Source organism: Bacillus rossius, chromosome 1, assembly GCF_032445375.1.
Source record: "Bacillus rossius redtenbacheri isolate Brsri chromosome 1, Brsri_v3, whole genome shotgun sequence".
Lineage (NCBI taxonomy): Eukaryota > Metazoa > Arthropoda > Insecta > Phasmatodea > Bacillidae > Bacillus > Bacillus rossius.
Genome location: NC_086330.1, coordinates 67,813,198 through 67,832,883, shown reverse-complemented (window position 1 = coordinate 67,832,883; position 19,686 = coordinate 67,813,198). Strand labels below are relative to the sequence as shown.

Sequence of the window (19,686 nt, the reverse complement as noted above, 5' to 3'; positions counted from 1 at the left end):
CCCACAAAGTATTCATCTAACTTGAAGGCTTGGATGACTAGTAGCATTTTTGAGTCTCAGCTACATGCACTGGATACGAAAATGGGAAGCCATAAACATAAATTGTCCTTTTTATTGACCAGTGTACAGCACATCCACATCACAGAGATGAGGAATGTAAAGTTGGTCTTTTTTCCTGCTAACTGCACCAGCCACCTGCAGCCTTTATTTGGCATAATTCATATGTTCAAGGTAAACTACAGGAAAAGGTTGGTGCAGAAAGCTCTGTGCATGCTGGAATCTGGAAAAGACCCCACCACCTTGAAGTTCAATGTTCTTGATGCACTTCATAACATTGCTTATTCATGGAACAAGGTACAGCCAGAAACTATAGCTAACTGTTTCAAGAAAGCTGGATTCTTTTCTTCTGGAGTGACTGCTGTTGAAGAGTTATCCAGTAATGATCAACTTGATGAAGAAGTAGACAGTGATGTTGTAACAACAGAAATTGAAGACTTAAATGACATCGTCGACAACCATCTGACAGAAAATGCTTCTGTTGACTGTCAAGACAGCGAAGAAGACGAAGATAGTGAAGAACCTATTCCAACGCAGGCAGAAGCAATTCAGGCGGTGTGTACCATAAAAAAATTTGTTTAGTTTCAATAATGCTGAATACCTTATTCCGACCCTGCACAAACATGAGGTGGACATTTAGCACTTGTGCAGACTCCGTTCAAAACAATCGCACATTTCAGACTTCTTCAAAAAGCTTTAAGTAATATTGATTGTATTTGACTAAGTGTGATATGGAAGATAATTATTGTATAGTAACAATTTTTACTAACAATTTTGTTTAAAGTGCTGTTAAGGTTGTTTTTGTTTTACTGTCTGAGATAATTAAGTGCTTATTATTGTGTAAAACTTGAGAATATGTAACATTTGACTTTGTTTAGTGCATACTACCTGCTTATAATGGTATTTATAATGGTTAAATATTAATTTGAATTTTTTTTAGCATTTCCCACTTTTTACATATTCCTGCATTTTACATATATAATTTCGGGTCCCTTGAAATATGTAAAAAAGAGGATCTACTGTATTTTGCTTGGAACGAATTAGCGACAACCAAATCAGAAATAGTCTGGTTAATGTTGTCATGGTATTGTGACCTTGTACTATTAAATCTGTCATGTTGGAATGCTGTATGGCAGTTTATTGGGTTTGTCGTGTCATGTTCGTTATGGCATTGTGACTCCAGCCTACACTTAAAAGTTTTGGAAATATCATGGGTTAGACAAAGAAACAAATGTTAATAATATGTGAAGAAATATCACAATATGTTTAATGTCTCAGTCACGATATTATGAACATTTCGTTGCAGTTCAAGCAGTTGGTATTTTCCATTGTTTATAGTGATAGCTATGCTCTAAATAAACAAACTTTGTGACCTACCGTTACCGTGCTGGTGATACATTTATTTACAATGTATTAGATTCTAGAACATTATTAAAACATAAGATGTTTTAAGTTTGATATGTACGGTTGGCACACGTTGCTAAGAAATGATGAGAGTTCAAAGCATGATGTATACGAAAAGTGAAAAGGGTACTGGTGGATATTTAGGCTACGATAGGCACAATCCTTTTTCAATAATATCTGCTGAAAATAAAAAAAAGCATATTGTGTATCTGCAGAAACTCAGATTCAAATAAAAAATCAGCACAATCAGCTTCTGCTGATTGGTATCGACACAGCTCTAGCGACAACCATTCCAGCCAGCAGTCATGTCATCCAAAAACGGACTATAGAATATTCCTCAAGAATATATTTCCATTACCTTCATACATTATGTGTGTACTCATTGGTTGGTTGGATCAGGTAAGAACCTACAGTTGTTAGGGAATGTTTTCGTGCTGTTCAAATTGTCCATCTTTTGATTCTACCTTGATGGATCGTGTCTTATAGTAAACCACCAAAACGAATTAAATGATTTTGAGGCTGCAACTAAACTTTTTCAAACATTTAATTTTGTTTTTGACCACGAACATCGCATTTGAGACCCATGATGAACGTAAATTTTTCATGCAGCAATCACCCCAGTGGCTATAGAACTCGATTTGTACCTGCTACAATGTATCAGGTGACTTCCTCAGAATGTTTATTATTTATAATCTTTAAAAAATAAGTTCAGATAGCAAATGCTCATAATGTAAAATAAAAGTGTCCATAATTTCTACAGTTTTTTGGATTGTACAAGGGCGTATATATATATTTTTTAAGTGCTAGTAACAGAAAAATAAATTTCCAAGAACAAGCATTAAACAATATTGCCTAAGTAAATAACCAAACAGCCCTTATCGAAAATATTTCAAAACTCAGTAAAAAAAAAGTCTTAATTTATATTAACGATAATAGAATTTGCAGTTATCAATTACTATCTCAGGTGGCCTGGCTGAGTCAACCTGGAATGTTACAAATTGACTATTTTTACCTTATGAGACTTATCAAATGTGTAATTTAGTTGTGAGGTATTTCACAACTATGTAATAATAAAATATGTGATTTTATTTTATTTTTCCACCTGTGAAATACTTCAAACGTTTATACATATTGACAGTTAAACTCTGAAAGGTGAAACTGCAGTTGTGATTCAGTGCACAACAATACACAAAGTCAGCTAAAACCTTTTAGGAAATAAGCGAATATAACCAAGCAAGGCATGGACAATATTTATAAAACTTATTTTAACACAGCTGCAGCTACAGTAAATAGATGTTATGCCACTTCCCCATGAGTTCCTTTTCGAGGAGAGCTGGACTGATGTCAGTACACTAATTTCAAGAACATACGGTATTACATGAAATTACTTGTAAATTACTACTTGCATAATATGTTTTCTAAATTACAATTTACATAAAAAAAAATATAAAATAAAAAAAATGAAACATTTGGGTAAACTTAATATAGTTTACAAAATTTGTTACGGTGATTGTTTTATGTGTTGTCGGAAAAACTGACCAACACACGCAGCTAAATTCAATAGGAAACAGGTATAACAAAAAAAAAATTTTTACGCCAGCTATTAAGTTAGTTATTTTGTTACTCACCATGTTCCAAATGAAAGCCATACAACATCCCGTTTTATGCCACTCATGTTGAACCAGAAAAGTTATAAAATAAATCTGCGCATCTTACTAGGACAACCACAGAAAGGGTATTTCTCCATAGAATGAGTGTTCCCAAACGAAAAGGGATATACAGTAGTCAGGGATTTCCCATAGAATAGTAATTTTTTTAACAGTTTTTTTTTCACTGTCTACAATTCACTAATTTATTTATTTTTACAGGTGTATTTAGCTGAGTATAATTTACAACTTATTAAATGATATCTTGATTAGTAAATTATTTGTTGTTCCAGTAAATCACAAGATACATTAATGAGCAAACTTTTGTTGCTATTAGAGTGGACTCAGACCTTTCATAAAAAAAAAAAACATTTTTTTTATACAAGCCACTTGGTTTAAAACTAAAACAGCCAACCCTAATAGGAAACCATTACAGTAGAACCTCGATGATACGTTCCCGTTTCATACATTTTCCCGTGTCATACGCCGATTAATTTCGGTCCCGCCGAAAGTACTATATTTACAATGGTTTACTTTCCCGGAACATACACTTATAAAACCATTAATTTCCCGTTTCATACGTTTTTACGAAGCGGAAAAGTCCTAAAATCCACAATCTTTTTTTATATTCCGCCTTATAAACTCAGTTTTAATGCTTTTATTTTGAAAAACGATCATTGTTTACATTTGCAAACTTAAGAAAATAACTATCACACCATAGATATGGATAGTATCAGGAAGACTGTGCACTTCGCTAGTAGCATCTATGGCCAGCACCAAGCGAGACTAGTGGCGCAAACAAGAAATGATCATGAAAATGGTGCACGTGTTTTACCAAGGCACGGATCTCATATTTTGTGCAGTCGTTTATCTTTGAACTGAATATATCCGTTTGTTATTGTTTTTTTACGATTGGATTGTTTTGAATTTTACGTTTCTCAAGTTAAAATTTCATTGAAAATTGTTCTGTTGCATAAAGTTGTTTGTAAAATGTAATAAACAAGCAAAAATTTCTGATTTTTTTTTTACAATAGCCTAATTTTTTTAATTTTTAATTTAGTCTTGGTGACTTTTCCTCCCCTCCAAGAAAGGACTTCATAACATTTTTTAAGGCCACTGTTTCTCATGTCAGCTTTACTTGATTATGGACTGTATTTTACATTTCTGGTTGTTTTATTATATGTATAATATAATGATGAATTCATATCTTTCATTAATATAATGCAATTATTTACACATATATATTTATGTTTAATCTGGCACTGTGCTGATATGCTGGATTGGAAAAAAATTTAATTATTGCCATTCCCTTTTCATACACCATTTTTGTGCCCTCCGTTGAAAAGTGTATGACAGGGGTTCTACTGTATTAGGTTAGAAATGGATACGGCTTTAAAGGCAATTAATTTATAAGCGATTGTTTAAATGTATTTTCCTGAAATCTGACTAAATTCAAAATGAAGACAACTACTAGGTTCAAAGAGGCATGGATCAAATTTTAAATATATTTAAACTCACCTGGATACTGTGTTTGTGGAGGAGTACCCCAGCCTTGGTATCCCTGCATCATGTTCCCTGGTGGTCCCATTGGACCCATGGGGCCACCCATTGGTCCACCCATCTGGCCATTTGGACCTCCCATTCCCATACCCTGAAACAATATTTATAAGTGAGATCACATGTTCATTTCTTGTGAGATGAAAACAACCTCATATAAATGGTCCACTCTTTCCTGCTTTAAACACCATTCCTTTAGTTTCAAAACTTTTTCAATATGTAACACAGTTAAATTTTTATTTAGCTAGTATGATAATCTTTTTTACAGTTTTGCAACATAAAACAAAGCTATTGGCCATGGTCTACATGGAGTATAAAACAATCCAGCTATCTCAGAACCTGTGTAAAGTGACTGAGAATACATGGAAATCTGAATAAAAGATGACCAAATCAGAATTCTTAGGTCTATCAAAATGTCTCTTCACACACCACTTTCTCCATTACAGTTGAAATTACAGTGGAACCTCGTTTTTAAGCACCTAATTTCTGTGATTAACATTTTTTTTTACTTGCACTGTAATTTTCTCTATACAGTAGAATATCAGTACAATGTACCTCACTATAACATATTTTTCACTTTAACATATATTTTTTAATCCCCACCAAAAACCATATAATAATGCAAAATTGTTTTAGTTTAAAGTATATCTTCACTATAAGGTATAAATTTCACTAGTAGCATGGCCTGCATACCTGCCAACTTGGCATGAACACCATCAGTAAAATTAATTTTTTTTGCATAAAACATACATGATGATTCACTCAATGTTAGTAAAACATTCACCATAAGTCCAGCATTACTCTGAACACATCAATAGTTTAAAGCATGTATGGCTGCATAAAAACTAGTAATACCTAAAGGGGTTATTTAAAGTACTCATTAAAAAAATAAAAACACTAAAATTAGACTGCTATTCTATTAAGATTAGAACTACATCATTCTTATGTCCAACTATATTCTCAGCATTCTCAGAACGATAGGCTATACCATTTTGTAAAGGCACAACAAATTTGAGTCCTGCCAATAAAAGTTGTCCAATATTTGTGCCAGTTAAAGCACCTTGCAAAGATGGCATAGCTAACACATACCTAAAAATTGAACTAGAAGAAGGTTCATAATAATTAACTACAAGCTGATACAGTTGTGACCGCTAAAGACTGCCTTCCATAGATCACCAGGGTCTTTAAAATGCTTTAAACAAATGGTTGAAAGATGCTAAATCACAAAATGTCACAGTAACTGCCCAATGTTACAAGCAAAAGCAAAACAGTTTGCATTTCTTACGGACATAAAGACTTCCAAGACATTCCTGGGTGGTTGCACGGCTGGCGGCAACCCTATAGTTATTTTTTATACACTTAACATGTTCGTTTGTTACTTTAACAGTTTTACGATTGTGATGCAGAACGGTAACATTCAACGTTATAGCAACATTAATTAATTAAACTTCAGTTTACTTCCAAGCCTACCTATGTAAACATATTGAAACATAATGCTGAATCATTTAACTTTTCATGCAAATGTAGCTTACATTGCACAAAAATTATATTGGTATAACAGATGAAGTGTTGCCAACTATTGACCTGATAAAGTTTACTCTGAAACAAGCATTAGTCATTATAAAACCAACCTTTATTAGCTAAAAAAGATACAGTATAAAAATTTAATAAATATAAACCAAATATCATCAACGATGATATTAAACTGCAATTTGTATGGGATTTTGCACCGTAAACATATATGGTGACTGATTGCTGATTACGCTTCCGTCTGCAAATACTGACCCTCTTATGGCAACTTTTGTCTTAAAAATAAATACTTCTATCGCAATCCATAGCTATTAAATATATTTTCTATACTGAAGTCAACTGCACATGTGCATAGTCAACATCTTTGTTAATTGTTTAACAATTAGTGTATGGTCGAAGAATAACCTATCTCCTGAAAGGTGAATAAATTCTTGGGTAACTTCCGCATTTTCCCTGAGGAATAATATTCATGGGTAATTCCAGTTTTTCCAGAATTTCCCGACCCTGATTAATATACATGTGTGCGTGTGTGTGCCACATTAGCTTCACTTGCCATTGTAAACCATCAATTTTTTTTATACGTGCCACAGAAAAAAATACAGCCATAAACCCAAACTTTGGTGATGTGAATGCGAAAAATTTATTTCATATTTACACTCTCAGTTTTAAACTTTCATTTATTATGCATTAAATAAGTTGTAATAATAATTATTTTTTTACATTAACAGTGGATTACTGGGCCTTACTTTAATACGTTTTAAAGCAACATACCAAATTGATGTAAACATGGCATCCTCTTACATATTCTACAACAGTGGTTCCCAAACTTTTTCAGCTGGTTACCCACCTTTCCTTATAGCAATACCTCCACGGTCTATCGGTCCATGGTGGAGTATGTCGAGCAGGGCTAAGCCCCCTAGAGCCCGATATGTTATCACCCTCCTACCCCTCTTTCTTCCGCCCCGTCCATTTGAATCTCCCGCGGCCGACGCATGCGCGTGTGCGTGTGTGAACGCCCGGCAAGAGGCAGAGTCGAACCAGTGCCTCGTTCCCTCCTAATTTATATTTAATTATCATTTTTGTATTTTTTTCACTATCCCTAGTGTTGTGTATGTAAGTTTCAGGGCATAATACTTTATTTCATTTCTTTTCCTTTCGGCAGAAATGCTAAAATGCCGCTACAAACTCAGACTTGCCGAATGCCATCCAGTTACTGTAACTTTATTTAATTATTTCTTGTTTAAATTAATTATTACATGGTTGCGGTTCATGAACCGCCAGGGTAAAATGTAAAAGGATGTTTCACCACCCGAGGTAGGACTCGCTCTGTACTCCGGGAACTTCCAACTTCGCTATACTGACCCGGTAATTCTGTTGTGTAATTCTTCTTAATCGTTTTCACTAGCCTCAGAGCCTACCTCGGGAGTCGGCTGTTTAATTAATTACCTTGTAATCCCTAAGGAGATCAGAAACCACCACGAACGAAACGTTTGACCACATGGTGGCCGGACAGCCCTTAAACCAATTGCACCACAAAGTTTTTAAAGAGTTTCAAAAAAATTTAAGTTCTTTACATAACGCGCTCAAGCGGAAATTGTACCCTGTAGTCTGCAATAAATCACAGCGTTATCGAACTTGTCTCTTTTCGTTTGACCATGTGTGCACTCCAGGTTGGCGTGTGGGATGCCATAAGAGCCCACGGCGTTAATACATAGTGTGATCATCGCTGAGAGCGGGCTCAGGTCTCTTATTCTGTTCGCGTTATGTCACCACACGGGTGACGTTACACCCAGAGTTAAGTCTCAACCGGGTCAATGGCTGGCGAACATCTTATTTAATGTCTCTCTAAAGCCCCGCCAACCCCCGTCGACATCAAGTAAAAAAACCTTATTTGTATTGTATCCCTTCCTTATGTACATATAATTTACCATCAAATATTGTATGTGTATATATATATATATATATATATATATATATATATATATATATATGTGTGTGTGTGTGTGTGTGTGTGTGTGTGTATATGGGTTTTTTAAAAATAGTGATTGATTATTGATAAACAATTTGTGTTCTGATTTGAAAATGGTTGACAAAATATAAGCACTTTGTAGCAAAAGTTATTTATTTAACAATAGATGTGTGTTTGCACACAATTCGATTTGTTTCAATTTTCTTATCTTGCTGCTCTACAATATTCGTTTTATGGCAGAAATATTTTGGAAATGCATTTGGCAACACTGAATTCCTAAACATTGAAACTGAAATATTTGTTTTAATTTTTTATAATTCCTAAACATAAACAATTGTTTTGAAAGCATTTGTTTGTTTAATAGAATTGTTCCCCATAAAAATCTAAAACTATTTATATGTTATCATGCAATTATACACAAAGTAAAAAAATATTCCTAAGAAAATCTGAGGATAAAAATAAAAAATTCATGTTCCAACTTTTAACACTTGTGAAAAACTTGAAGACTGAATGGATTTATTGTGAAATAATGAAGTTCTAGTCAATATATAAAAATGTAAGCATATGAAATTTTATTTAGTGTGGTAAATGTTTGCTTCTTAATTTTTCCATCTCAGTGAGATAAATTTTTTTTAACACTTCCTTGTTTAGTTTCCCTGCTTTTTATATATTTGACCTGGTCCCTTAAAAAATGTAAAACCAAGTTTCTACTAAATACACTCATGCACACATGAATACAGATTACATTAACCCTTTAGCTGCTATCGACGAGATAACTCGTCCTTCGTTACAACAGAACCAAGTGCTAAAGACGAGTTATCTCGTCCCGTGTCTGGCATACATACGGTGCTAGAGACGAGATAACTCGTTCACGCATCTAGCCAGTCTGTGCTGTTGACAGCTTAACACGGTGGTGCTGCCAACGCGCTCTGTGATTTCTTTTAAGTACTTTCGGGTATCTAAATACCTACAGCACTAATAGAGTACGCTGAATTGCAGCTTGGTATTTTACGATTCATTAATTTTCTCGTTATTGGAGTGTTTAGACACTGATTAACCAATATTTTTTCTTAAGTATTTAAAATGAAAACGTACCTTTTTATTGAATAAACTTTTTTATTATTTATAGTTTATTGTTTTACGTTTATTTATGGCCATGTAATTACGCCTTTAGAACGTCTTAGTGAAAATTGAACGGTAATATATTTTTACTACATTCACAAATTATTAAGTTCATACATAAATTAATTATAACACTTCAAATGTTTTTTTATTAGTACGCATTTTACTTTCTTTGTATCTCATAAATTTTTCTATTATATTTTATGAAAATAAATCATTTACAGTAAATTGTTTCTGGCGGGAAATACAGTAAATTGGTATTTCTGGTGGGAAATACAGTAAAGGTTTGAAGCATGTCGTGATACTTTGTCGGATATTATTATCTTAGAGTTTGCTTTGAATTTTGTGTCGCGTTATAAACTAGTGGTGCACTGATATGACTTTACCGATTACCGATTCAATTACAGATTATGAGAGCAATAATCGGCAGATACCGATTCAGTTACCGATTATAATGAACAAATTTTTTTAAGTGTAATAATGCACACAAAAATTTTTATTCCCATGTGAATTTAATTACAAGAGTAGGTATAATTGGGAATACAGTTATAATAACAGTATAAAAATATATAAAATACACTATTAAGTCACTGCAAAGTATAAATTAAATTAACTTCTATTTGTATTTGTTATTGTAAACAACTTGAACTACAGTCTAATAATTGTAATTTACAATGGGTAAGTTTTTGTTGTGGAAAACTAGCATTATTATCTACTATCACATAAGGTTGCATCGAGAAATTACAGTTTAACAATGTAAACATGTTGCTATATTTTGTTCACTTGAGTTTATAGAAAAATGTTTCCACACTTCACTTTTTTTCTCCCTAGTCGCCATCTCACTATAATTATATAAAAATGACTCAAAACCAAATCAAGCACATGTGATTTTATTAATGTTGACTGAATGTATAAAATTATAAATACCTTTTCACTTTTCACGTCACATACAAATAACACAACAACGGATCATGTTACCAAAGACGCCCATAACGAGTTTGTAAAACACAGTGATAAACTCTGAAAGGTATCGGGACCACGATTTTGAACCGTTACTACGACTCGAAAAGATCGATTCTCATAGAATCCACTGCAACTGCTTGTGGTATTTTGATTGCGTGCCATATATTTTACGTCTCTGGCTATACGTAATATACAAGGCCACTAAACAAAAGACAGAACAAAAGACGAAACGTAAATAAACGTGTAGGAAAAATGTATTTTTTTATTGTTAGAGGCAATGAGATTTATTAAACTTAACGAAATATCTGTAATCTTGATATGACGGAGTTAGATGAATTTTGTAATATACACAAATATTACCGTATTTCGTCCTAATATGTGTAACAAAATATTACACGGTAAAAACCTACTTCATTACACCGGGACGTAGATAATCGGCAAAGTAATCGTTAAGATAATCGCCGTTTACGATTAATCGGTAAGTACCCATAATCGCCAATTACGATTCATCGGTATCCGCATCGGTGCACCACTATTATAAACCATGAACATGTTTGTATATGAGTATTGTGTTGGCTAATAATTTTTATTCCAGCAGTGGTTATTGTTTGTTACCGTTATTCCGGCAAGTGCTTATTGTTTCGTACCGCGCCACAAAAGAGTGACTTATATTGTTTCGTACCGCACAACAAAAGAGTGACATATAAAAATGAATAGAAAAAAATCTTACGGATAGTGAAGCCATTGAAATGATTCTCACCAAAAGTGAGAGTGAGGATGAGAATTTTAGCACTAGTGATTCAGATGTAGAGGAATCTCGGGACTGTGACGATAAAAATCTACCCACGCTGTCTGCGAACACCATCTCTCACGACGAAGCACAGCCATCCACATCGAGTGCTAGCGCCAGTTCACAAATTTTGTTTGAAGATCCCCCATCTGAGTCGGAGAATGATACAGACAATGATGAAATTGATGAAATGCCAAGCAAGAAAAGTAAGTGTGATGAATTTATTTGGTCCTTGACTAATTTGTGCTCTACAATTCATCCATTCAATGACATTACTTCGGGCTGTAAAGCAAATGTAAATGCTAACAGCTGTGTATTAGATTTTTTTTTTATATTTTTTTCTGAATCATTGGTGAAATTTGTAGCAGATGAATGCAATAACTTACAAGTATGCAAGTGACAATAGTCCACATGTTCCACGCTCCCGAATGATGCAATGGAAAGACACAAACTTGGAGGAAATATTTTGTTTCCTTGCAATTTGTATGCTTTTGTCTAGAATGAAAAAACAAACTAAGTGAAAACTGGTCCAAGGATTCTTTATTGCGGACGCCAGTGTTCAGTGAAATCATGGCGTGAGACAGATTTTTTTTTTTTAATATTACGAATGTTGCATTTTTCAGACAATAATAAACATCATGGTGGTGACAGGCTCTACAAAATTAGGGCCATTGTTGACATGATTCGTGAATCATTTCGAAAAGCATTTACACCTTTCAAAAATCTGTGTATTAATGAAAGCTTACTTTTATTCAAAGGACGATTACTTTTCAAGCAGTACATACCATCAAAGAGGAGCCGATTTAGCATAAAAACTTTTGTGTTGTGTGACTGTAAAACAGGTTATGTTTTAGACTTCATTGCTTACACGGGATCAGATACTGACACTGATAAAGGGTGTTTGGGAATATCAGGAGACATCGTGACCACTCTTCTGAAACCATTCCTAAATAACGGCCATACTGTATTTTTAGACAACTGGTACTCCAGTCCAGCACTCTACAAGTGGCTTCATGAGAGGGCGACTAATGCTTGTGGCACAGTACGTAAAACCAGAAAAAATATGCCAAAGATTGAAAATAAATTAAAAAGAGGTGAAATATCCTTCCAGTCATCCGGTAATTTATTAGCACTAAAGTGGTGTGATAAAAGAGAAGTATGGATGCTCAGCAAGAGTCATTCAGCAGAGATGTCGGAAACTGGGAAGATTGACAGAAAAACCACGAAGAAAATAATGAAACCCAAATGTATTCTAGATTACAATGCTTGTATGGGATCTGTTGACAGAACTGACGTGGTGATTAGTACGATAAGAGTCGATAAGAAAAACAATAAAATGGTATAAAAAGTTATTTTTTCATATACTAGATCTCAGTGTTCTGAATGCTCATAAACTTCAAACAATAAATACTGGTAAGAAACTTCCTATTGCTAAATTCCATCTCACTCTTATTCGAGAAATTTTAAAGTAGTACGCAAAAGAAAGGCGAAGGTCCGGTGGAGGAAGACGATCTGAAGAAGAAACGCCTCTACGCTTGACACAAAGACATTTTCCTTCAGCAATCGAATCACACGGAGTAAAAAAATCTCCCACTCGAACATGTGTAGTTTGCACCAAGCACAAAATTCGCCGTGAGACAAGGTACAATTGCAAACATTGTGAGGTGTCACTTTGTGTGACCCCGTGCTTCGAGATATACCACACACAAAAAAATTTCTAATTCAGATAAAAGCGTATAACTTTACACTAGTAGAGTAATAATTCAATTAAAAATAAAATAAAATTTAAAATTAAAATTTTAAAATTAAAAAAATATATATTTTTAGATCAAACTAAAACTTATTTCCCATAAGATTGTTTGAAATAACCTATATAAAATGTATTACATATTTATATATAATTGTTTTAATATAAATATATTTTTTAAATATACATGTACTAGCTGCCCGATCCGGCTTCGCACGGTTGTATTAATTGGGGGGGGAAGGGGAAATGAGACCAAATCTCTTATTTACAGTTATAATAAATGAAATAAAATGAAAATTAATTAATTTTGACAAAAATTTAATACAATGCTTTGTAATGTACCGAAGAAAAAACTAATAGCACCGATGATTTCCCGACTCTCGAGCACGCAACGTTGTCATGGAGACGAAGTGCCCACTGTTTCCCGGGCTTAAACACCAATCAACATTGATGATCAGTTTATTATTAATAATAAATTTTTAAGACCGTTGATCGAAATAAAAACTACCCTATCTCTCAAGTTGGAAAATATTACACCTAAATGCCAATTTTCATCGAAATCGGTTAAGTGGTTTAGGAGTCCATTGAGGACAAACATTGTGACACGAGATTTATATATATTAAGAAGATAGCTGCCCGACCCGGCTTCGCACGGCTATACTAATGGAAAAAGAATTATGCCACATCTCCCATTTACAGTAATGGTAAATAATAAAAAATTCCGTGAAAATTTATTACAATGCTGTATAATGTACCGATGGTTTCCCGACTCGTGCACGCAACATAAAACTGATGTACCCGTACTTCGCTACGGCAGTCTACAGGCAGATCACTCTTGCGCCGCTCATAATACATGCCCCTCGTTGTGGGTACGCCACTGCCGCGCGATGCCTGTTGCCATGGAGACGCAGAAGGCATGAACAATGCAAAATACTGTTCTCATGCAGACAAAGTACCCACTGTTGCCTGGTTTTAACCACCTATGCTATGGGATCTAATTTTCGGAAAATGTCATCCTGCGTAACATAAGGAACATTACTGTGAAGTTTCAAGTCTGTAAAATATATATACTTGAAAAAAAAAGGGCAATTTTTGATATTTAAAGTACTTGCAAAATTTCAACGGTGATGAGGACTGCACTAACAATGAAATAGCCGTTGCCATAGAGACGAATGAAGCATCAACAAAGCAACAGCTGTTGCCATGGTGATTTCCTACCAAAAACTGGAAATAAAAAAAAAATTTAGGGGTGGACTACCCCTAACATTTAGGGGGATGAAAAATAGATGTTGGCCGATTCTCATAGATACCGGATAAGCACAAAAAATTTCATCAAAATCGGTCAAGCCGTTTCGGAGGAGTATGGCAACGAAAACTGTGACACGAGAATTTTATATATTAGACTAGCAGACCCGGCAAACGTTGTTTTGCCATATAAATTATTTCTAGGGAATTTCTAGCTGCAGTACCCAGCGTTGCCTGGGCTGAACACAGGGTGAAGGGGACCTTTTTAGAAATCAGATGTAGTTAGTAATTGTCTTCTTAATTTGAATGTCAAGTGTGCAAAATAATTTATATCACTTTCAGATCCCGACAGACGTTGCTCTGCCAGTTTATAGTTATTTACCTGGTCTGTATGTAATCTAGACTCTATAAAGTAATATAGAAAAAAGCTTAAAAATAAGAGATTACAAATATAGAAAAAATTCAATTATCTAGCTAATGCTCGACATGCATTGCAATGCCTCATTCAGTTTTGTTTTGTAATATGTTTGAAGTAGTTACACATATACAAATCATCTATCCATCTCTCTAAACATATATTTATCTCTATCTACATCTTTATATATCTATGCATCTCTCTATCGCTATTTATCTCATTATATCTACATATTTACATATATACCTCACACTATCTCTATCTCTTCTATATATAAATATCTATATAGCTATATACATCTATATATCTCTTTATCTAACCCATTTCATTCTCTATACCTCGCTCTATCTCAACTTATCTCTCTGTCTCTCTCTATCTCACTCTATATATATCACTCTATCTCTGACTCTCTTTTATATTTAAATAAATTATGTCATTAGTGTGCACTTATACAACAAAAACAGACGAATTACCGCTATATAATATGAAATAAACACATTTTTGAAACGATTTGTGCTCCAACTATTGCAAAATAGTTATACCGTCTCAGAAACCTTCACGGGCATGCGCATTACAACTCACCAAAATTGCATCGCAATTGGATGAATGGTATAGTAACGCATACGGCACAAACAAACAAAAATTAAAGACATGACAAACGCATCAAACGATGGTGTGTTTAAAATTCAAGGCAACTAACTCTATCTATTGACGAAGTTAAGAACAAAACGGTTATGAGCGCCTTTATTTTGCTAGCCGCTGCGAGCTCCACTAAGCGGGCTGGTCTCACCAAGGAGAAAAATATGAATTTGCCAAACCTTACTATGTGTATGATCGTGTGGTAGACATAAAGAAATGACACTCCCTCACTATTTGTATGTCTATGACCTATGATTTTTTCTGTTATAAAATGAAATTATCACTTTTTCACTCCCTTAGGGATGGAATTTCATATTAATATGTGGTCTATGTGTTAATCCAGGTAATGAGCTCGCTGTAGGCGGGGAAGGTTGATCAAGTGTTAATTGATCAGCTATCGACCGGGGTTGAAAAATATAAAATTCTATTAAAAATTAGGGGTTGGGGGTAGAAGGGTGAAAATTTAGGGTTGTGTGTATTTTTTAATGCCACATTATAAAAAAAATAAAATAAAACATTTTCTCCAAAAATTAAAAAAAAAAAAATTTAGGGGTGGACTACCCCTAACATTAAGGGGGATGAAAAATAGATGTTGGCCGATTCTCATAGATACCGGATAAGCACAAAAAATTTCATCAAAATCAGTCAAGCCGTTTCGGAGGAGTATGGCAACGAAAACTGTGACACGAGAATTTTATATACAGTAGAACCCTGTTATAACAAATCTGAAGGGAGTCATTTATATGTTCACTATAGAGGGGAAACTTTATATCTGGGAAAACTTTTATATTGGCAATACATACTCAAAAGCAAAATCTTAACTACACATAGGCCTAAGCCAAGAATAGAACGAATGAAAATACTCAAAGCAACCGTTTTATGAGCAAATGCATATATTATTTTTAATGAACTAGGTACACATGTACAAACTTTCTATTACCTAATGGTTCTTGGACATAGGCATATTATCCTTTTTTCAGGCATTTAATACTCTGTGACATTTTCGCAGCTTGAGAAAGATTGTTCAGCTTGTTTAATATTGTAGGTACTTAATGTGGATGTTGCAATTCCCAGTTCCTTTGCTATTAACACGTGCGGGACAGTGGGATTGGAGTCTACCTTTTCAATAATGTCCAGTTTATCTCGCACAGATAATGCCTTACGTTTTTTTTCCCGCGTTTATACATTTTTTTATGTACGTATTTCTTATTGAAGCACATTTGCAGCTTAATAACACGAAATTATTTTTACCGTCAAAAGTAAATAAACGAAAAATAACGAGTCTGGCGCATCAAAGATCACTACGTATCATTTAGTATCGCAGTTGCTAAAGCTGGAACGAAATTTTATCACTTTCTATGGAAAAATTTAGTCCACAGAGTTCTATCTAGTGGTAGTCTTACGAACCTTACTCGATCAAAATGTCCGAAACGTGAACGATAAAAATGAGACGTAAAAATATTGAATTTGCTGCTATAATGTACATACGTATTCGTGTGGTGGTAATTTATGTTTAATTTTGATAACATATTAAATGTACACGCGTTCGCCCATCTTTAACTATGCAGGGAAAACTATTTTTTATTTTCACCTGATCACCATTTATGGCTACATGTAGCCTACCGAGGCCACTCGAATACGACTTGTTTATAATATGAACAGTGGACAATCGAGTAGCGTATTGCGGAGAAAAACTTCAATGTGATCCAGAATAGACGTTTTGTGAAAAAACTTGTAATTATATGAAAATATTTGAGATAAATGTGCATTATGTCGGCAAAATTTGTTCGTGGTACACGGGAAAACGTATCAACATTGACAAAAGTTGTGCGCTATATCCAATAAATTAATACATAACCTCACATCATTTTGCTGGGACTAAGACGGAAATTCACAATAAACGGGAATTCATTATAGGCGGGTTAACTATAAACGGGTTCTACTGTATTAGATTATAATAATATAACTGGAATTTTTTTATGTAAATTTCATATTAAAATTGTAATTTGCTCACAGTGTGTAAATGAAGGGAAAAAAAATTAAAAAAGTTAAAGTAAAAAATTACTCAAAAATTTCAAATTTTTTATTTAAAAAAAAGTTACTTCTAAAATAACAATAACCTGCTATGCTGCTAACATCCACATTAGGAAACAAAAAGTATTCAGCACAGCAGAAAAATTCGCATAAAGAGGACATCAGCACATAAGAAATGATACACTATAGGGGCAACTAGCAGCCAAAGGGTTAAAATTAGCAAGCAAAAGAATGTCAGATGAAAAAGACCTTTCACTGCAGTAGATAAAATTTATTTCAAAAGCCCAAAATAAAATTGCTGTTTTTTTTGAAAAAGTATATGTAACTGCCATTTTTGAAATACCTTAACTCATTTTTCCTATACTTTATCGTGCTGTCAACAAGCAATGAAATAATATTTACTCCTAAAGATTCCAATTGGAAATGTGCACACAAACACAGGAACTGATGCAACAATCCTTTGCTAAGAATCTAACGATGCCACCTGCGTCATGTGCAAACCAAAAGTAAATTCTGCAGCACAAATGAATACAACTAAACTAACTTAGAATTATGAATTGCAAGGTTATCCAAGGTGTTCACATAGAAGGCATTGTTTTTGTTAGTCTTTCACAACACAGATTTAATAAGTCAATATGCTGGCATACCTCATATATTTCAAAACTCTTAAAACATTTTTCCCTGCATTTAATTTTAATGTTTTCATTCCAACCTTTCCAATTTATTTTCTTCTTTTCTCCCACATCATTAAAATCACTAGGTTATAATTTAATTTGAAAATACTCATATAAAAAAAATTCTGAACAGAACCTTTCAAACATTATTTTATAGTGTAAACTATCACATGGGCAATTTCCATGACTAAAGATAAATTTTCTGACTTACCCTGAGCAATTCCAACTTTTCTCACTTTCCAGAAATGGACCTCCTGTTATTACACTTATAAAATAGATAATGTGTACAGACTCACCCCGCCCATTCCCATTGGTGGACCTCCCGGAGGCGGGCCCCACGAGTTGGGCGGGCCATCCCCCATCTTGTTGGAATCCCGTGGCTCCGCCTTCTTGATCTCAACCTGCAGGCAACATAGCAGAGTATTTTCACAGTCACATACCGGCTTGCATGCAGAGGCGACACAACAAGTGCACCCCACAGATCCCGACAAATGTCACTAACAGTGCAGTTCCTCTAAACAGAATAACAGTGCTGTGAGTGAAGCCTGTGCGACCAGTCCTGCCACCATTAACACTTGGTTTGCCACGCCTGCTCATACACCAAACATTAATACTTTAAAATATATCGCCAATTAGAGCGGAGTGCAACAATGATCATCAATTTCAGTTGGGAGCATTGCACGCACTTAACACTATCATATCATTAATATAATTTGTGTTTAACATAAATAAATTAAAGTAAACAATGCATTAAATACAAGTCTACATGTATCTATTTATATAACCGGAGACTTAAAAGGTTATCAGTATTTGATATAGTAATGTAAAACTAAATTTCAAGAAATATTGTATTTTTATAACTAATAAAACTTACAGGTAAATAATCACCAGTGCTAAAAGTCAAAATTAAGATAATTTTAAGTAATGTACTGCAAACTACAGTAATGTTAAAAGTAGTTTCTGTACATTAAATATTATGGTAATGCTATTTTAAAGTATTTTGTTACAATTTTGTCTGCACACACAAATAGCCATACAGTAAAAATAATACTTAACACACCCCATTTACCATTTATTGCACTGTGCGTAAAGCAAACAAGTATGACATTATAAATCTGCAAGTCAACATTGAAGCTATGTGAAGACTGCAACTATAATATTATTTTGTATCATCTCCCTTTTTGTACATCAAAACAGTTGTACATCAAAACAGAAGTAAAAGATCTTAAATGACTGAATTAAAAAAGTCAGGAATAAACTCACTTTCCAGTAAAAACTGCACTAAGTAATTTCTTTTTGTAGTTCAAATGTTAACTTGCATGCCAAAATCACTTAAAAACTTGAAACCTAACAGAATTTCAAACCAATTTTCGACCAACTTAAAACTAGTCAATGTAATGCAGTGGCATATTTAAGAAGGAGAAGAGTGGGGAAACGGGATGATCACTCCTCCAAAAGGAAGAAAATTGTTGGATTTTGATCAAGTATAAAATCTATAATTTGCTTTGAAGAAGTATGTCATGCCACAAGCAACATTGTTAGCCTTCATAATGATTATTTGTATTGATAGACTTATATTAAAGTCATAAAAGGACAAATCAAAGCAGCATACTATTATCATTCACTAGTAATCAGATGCACTGACCACGAACAAACTAAATACCGCCCAAACAATTGTCACAGAATTTATCTTTACTTTAATTATGACACATAAAATTAATATCCGAATCCCGTTTTTACGACCCCTAAGTTACCCAGGAAACGGTCGAAATAGAGAGAAGGCCATAATTAACATTCTGGACCAGTTGGCTTACTCTTAACCCCTATACATCAAAATGTGCAATTTTTCATATTAAGTCCCTATTCCGTAGCCTCTGGCATTAGGTGGACAAGA

General features: G+C 34.0%; 1 protein-coding gene across 36 annotated transcripts in view; it reads right to left on the bottom strand.

Moving 5' to 3' along the window:
- Positions 1–19,686, bottom strand: part of LOC134537089 (heterogeneous nuclear ribonucleoprotein 27C) — a 278,967-nt gene that overhangs the window by 114,530 nt on the left and 144,751 nt on the right. For all 36 annotated transcript variants that reach the window (XM_063377398.1, XM_063377553.1, XM_063377418.1 and 33 more), the window contains 2 exons: positions 18,089–18,193; positions 4,626–4,758 (listed from right to left, as the gene is read on the bottom strand). In XM_063377398.1, coding sequence (XP_063233468.1) covers positions 4,626–4,758; positions 18,089–18,193 — 238 coding nt within the window. The remainder of the gene's footprint in view (positions 1–4,625; positions 4,759–18,088; positions 18,194–19,686) is intronic.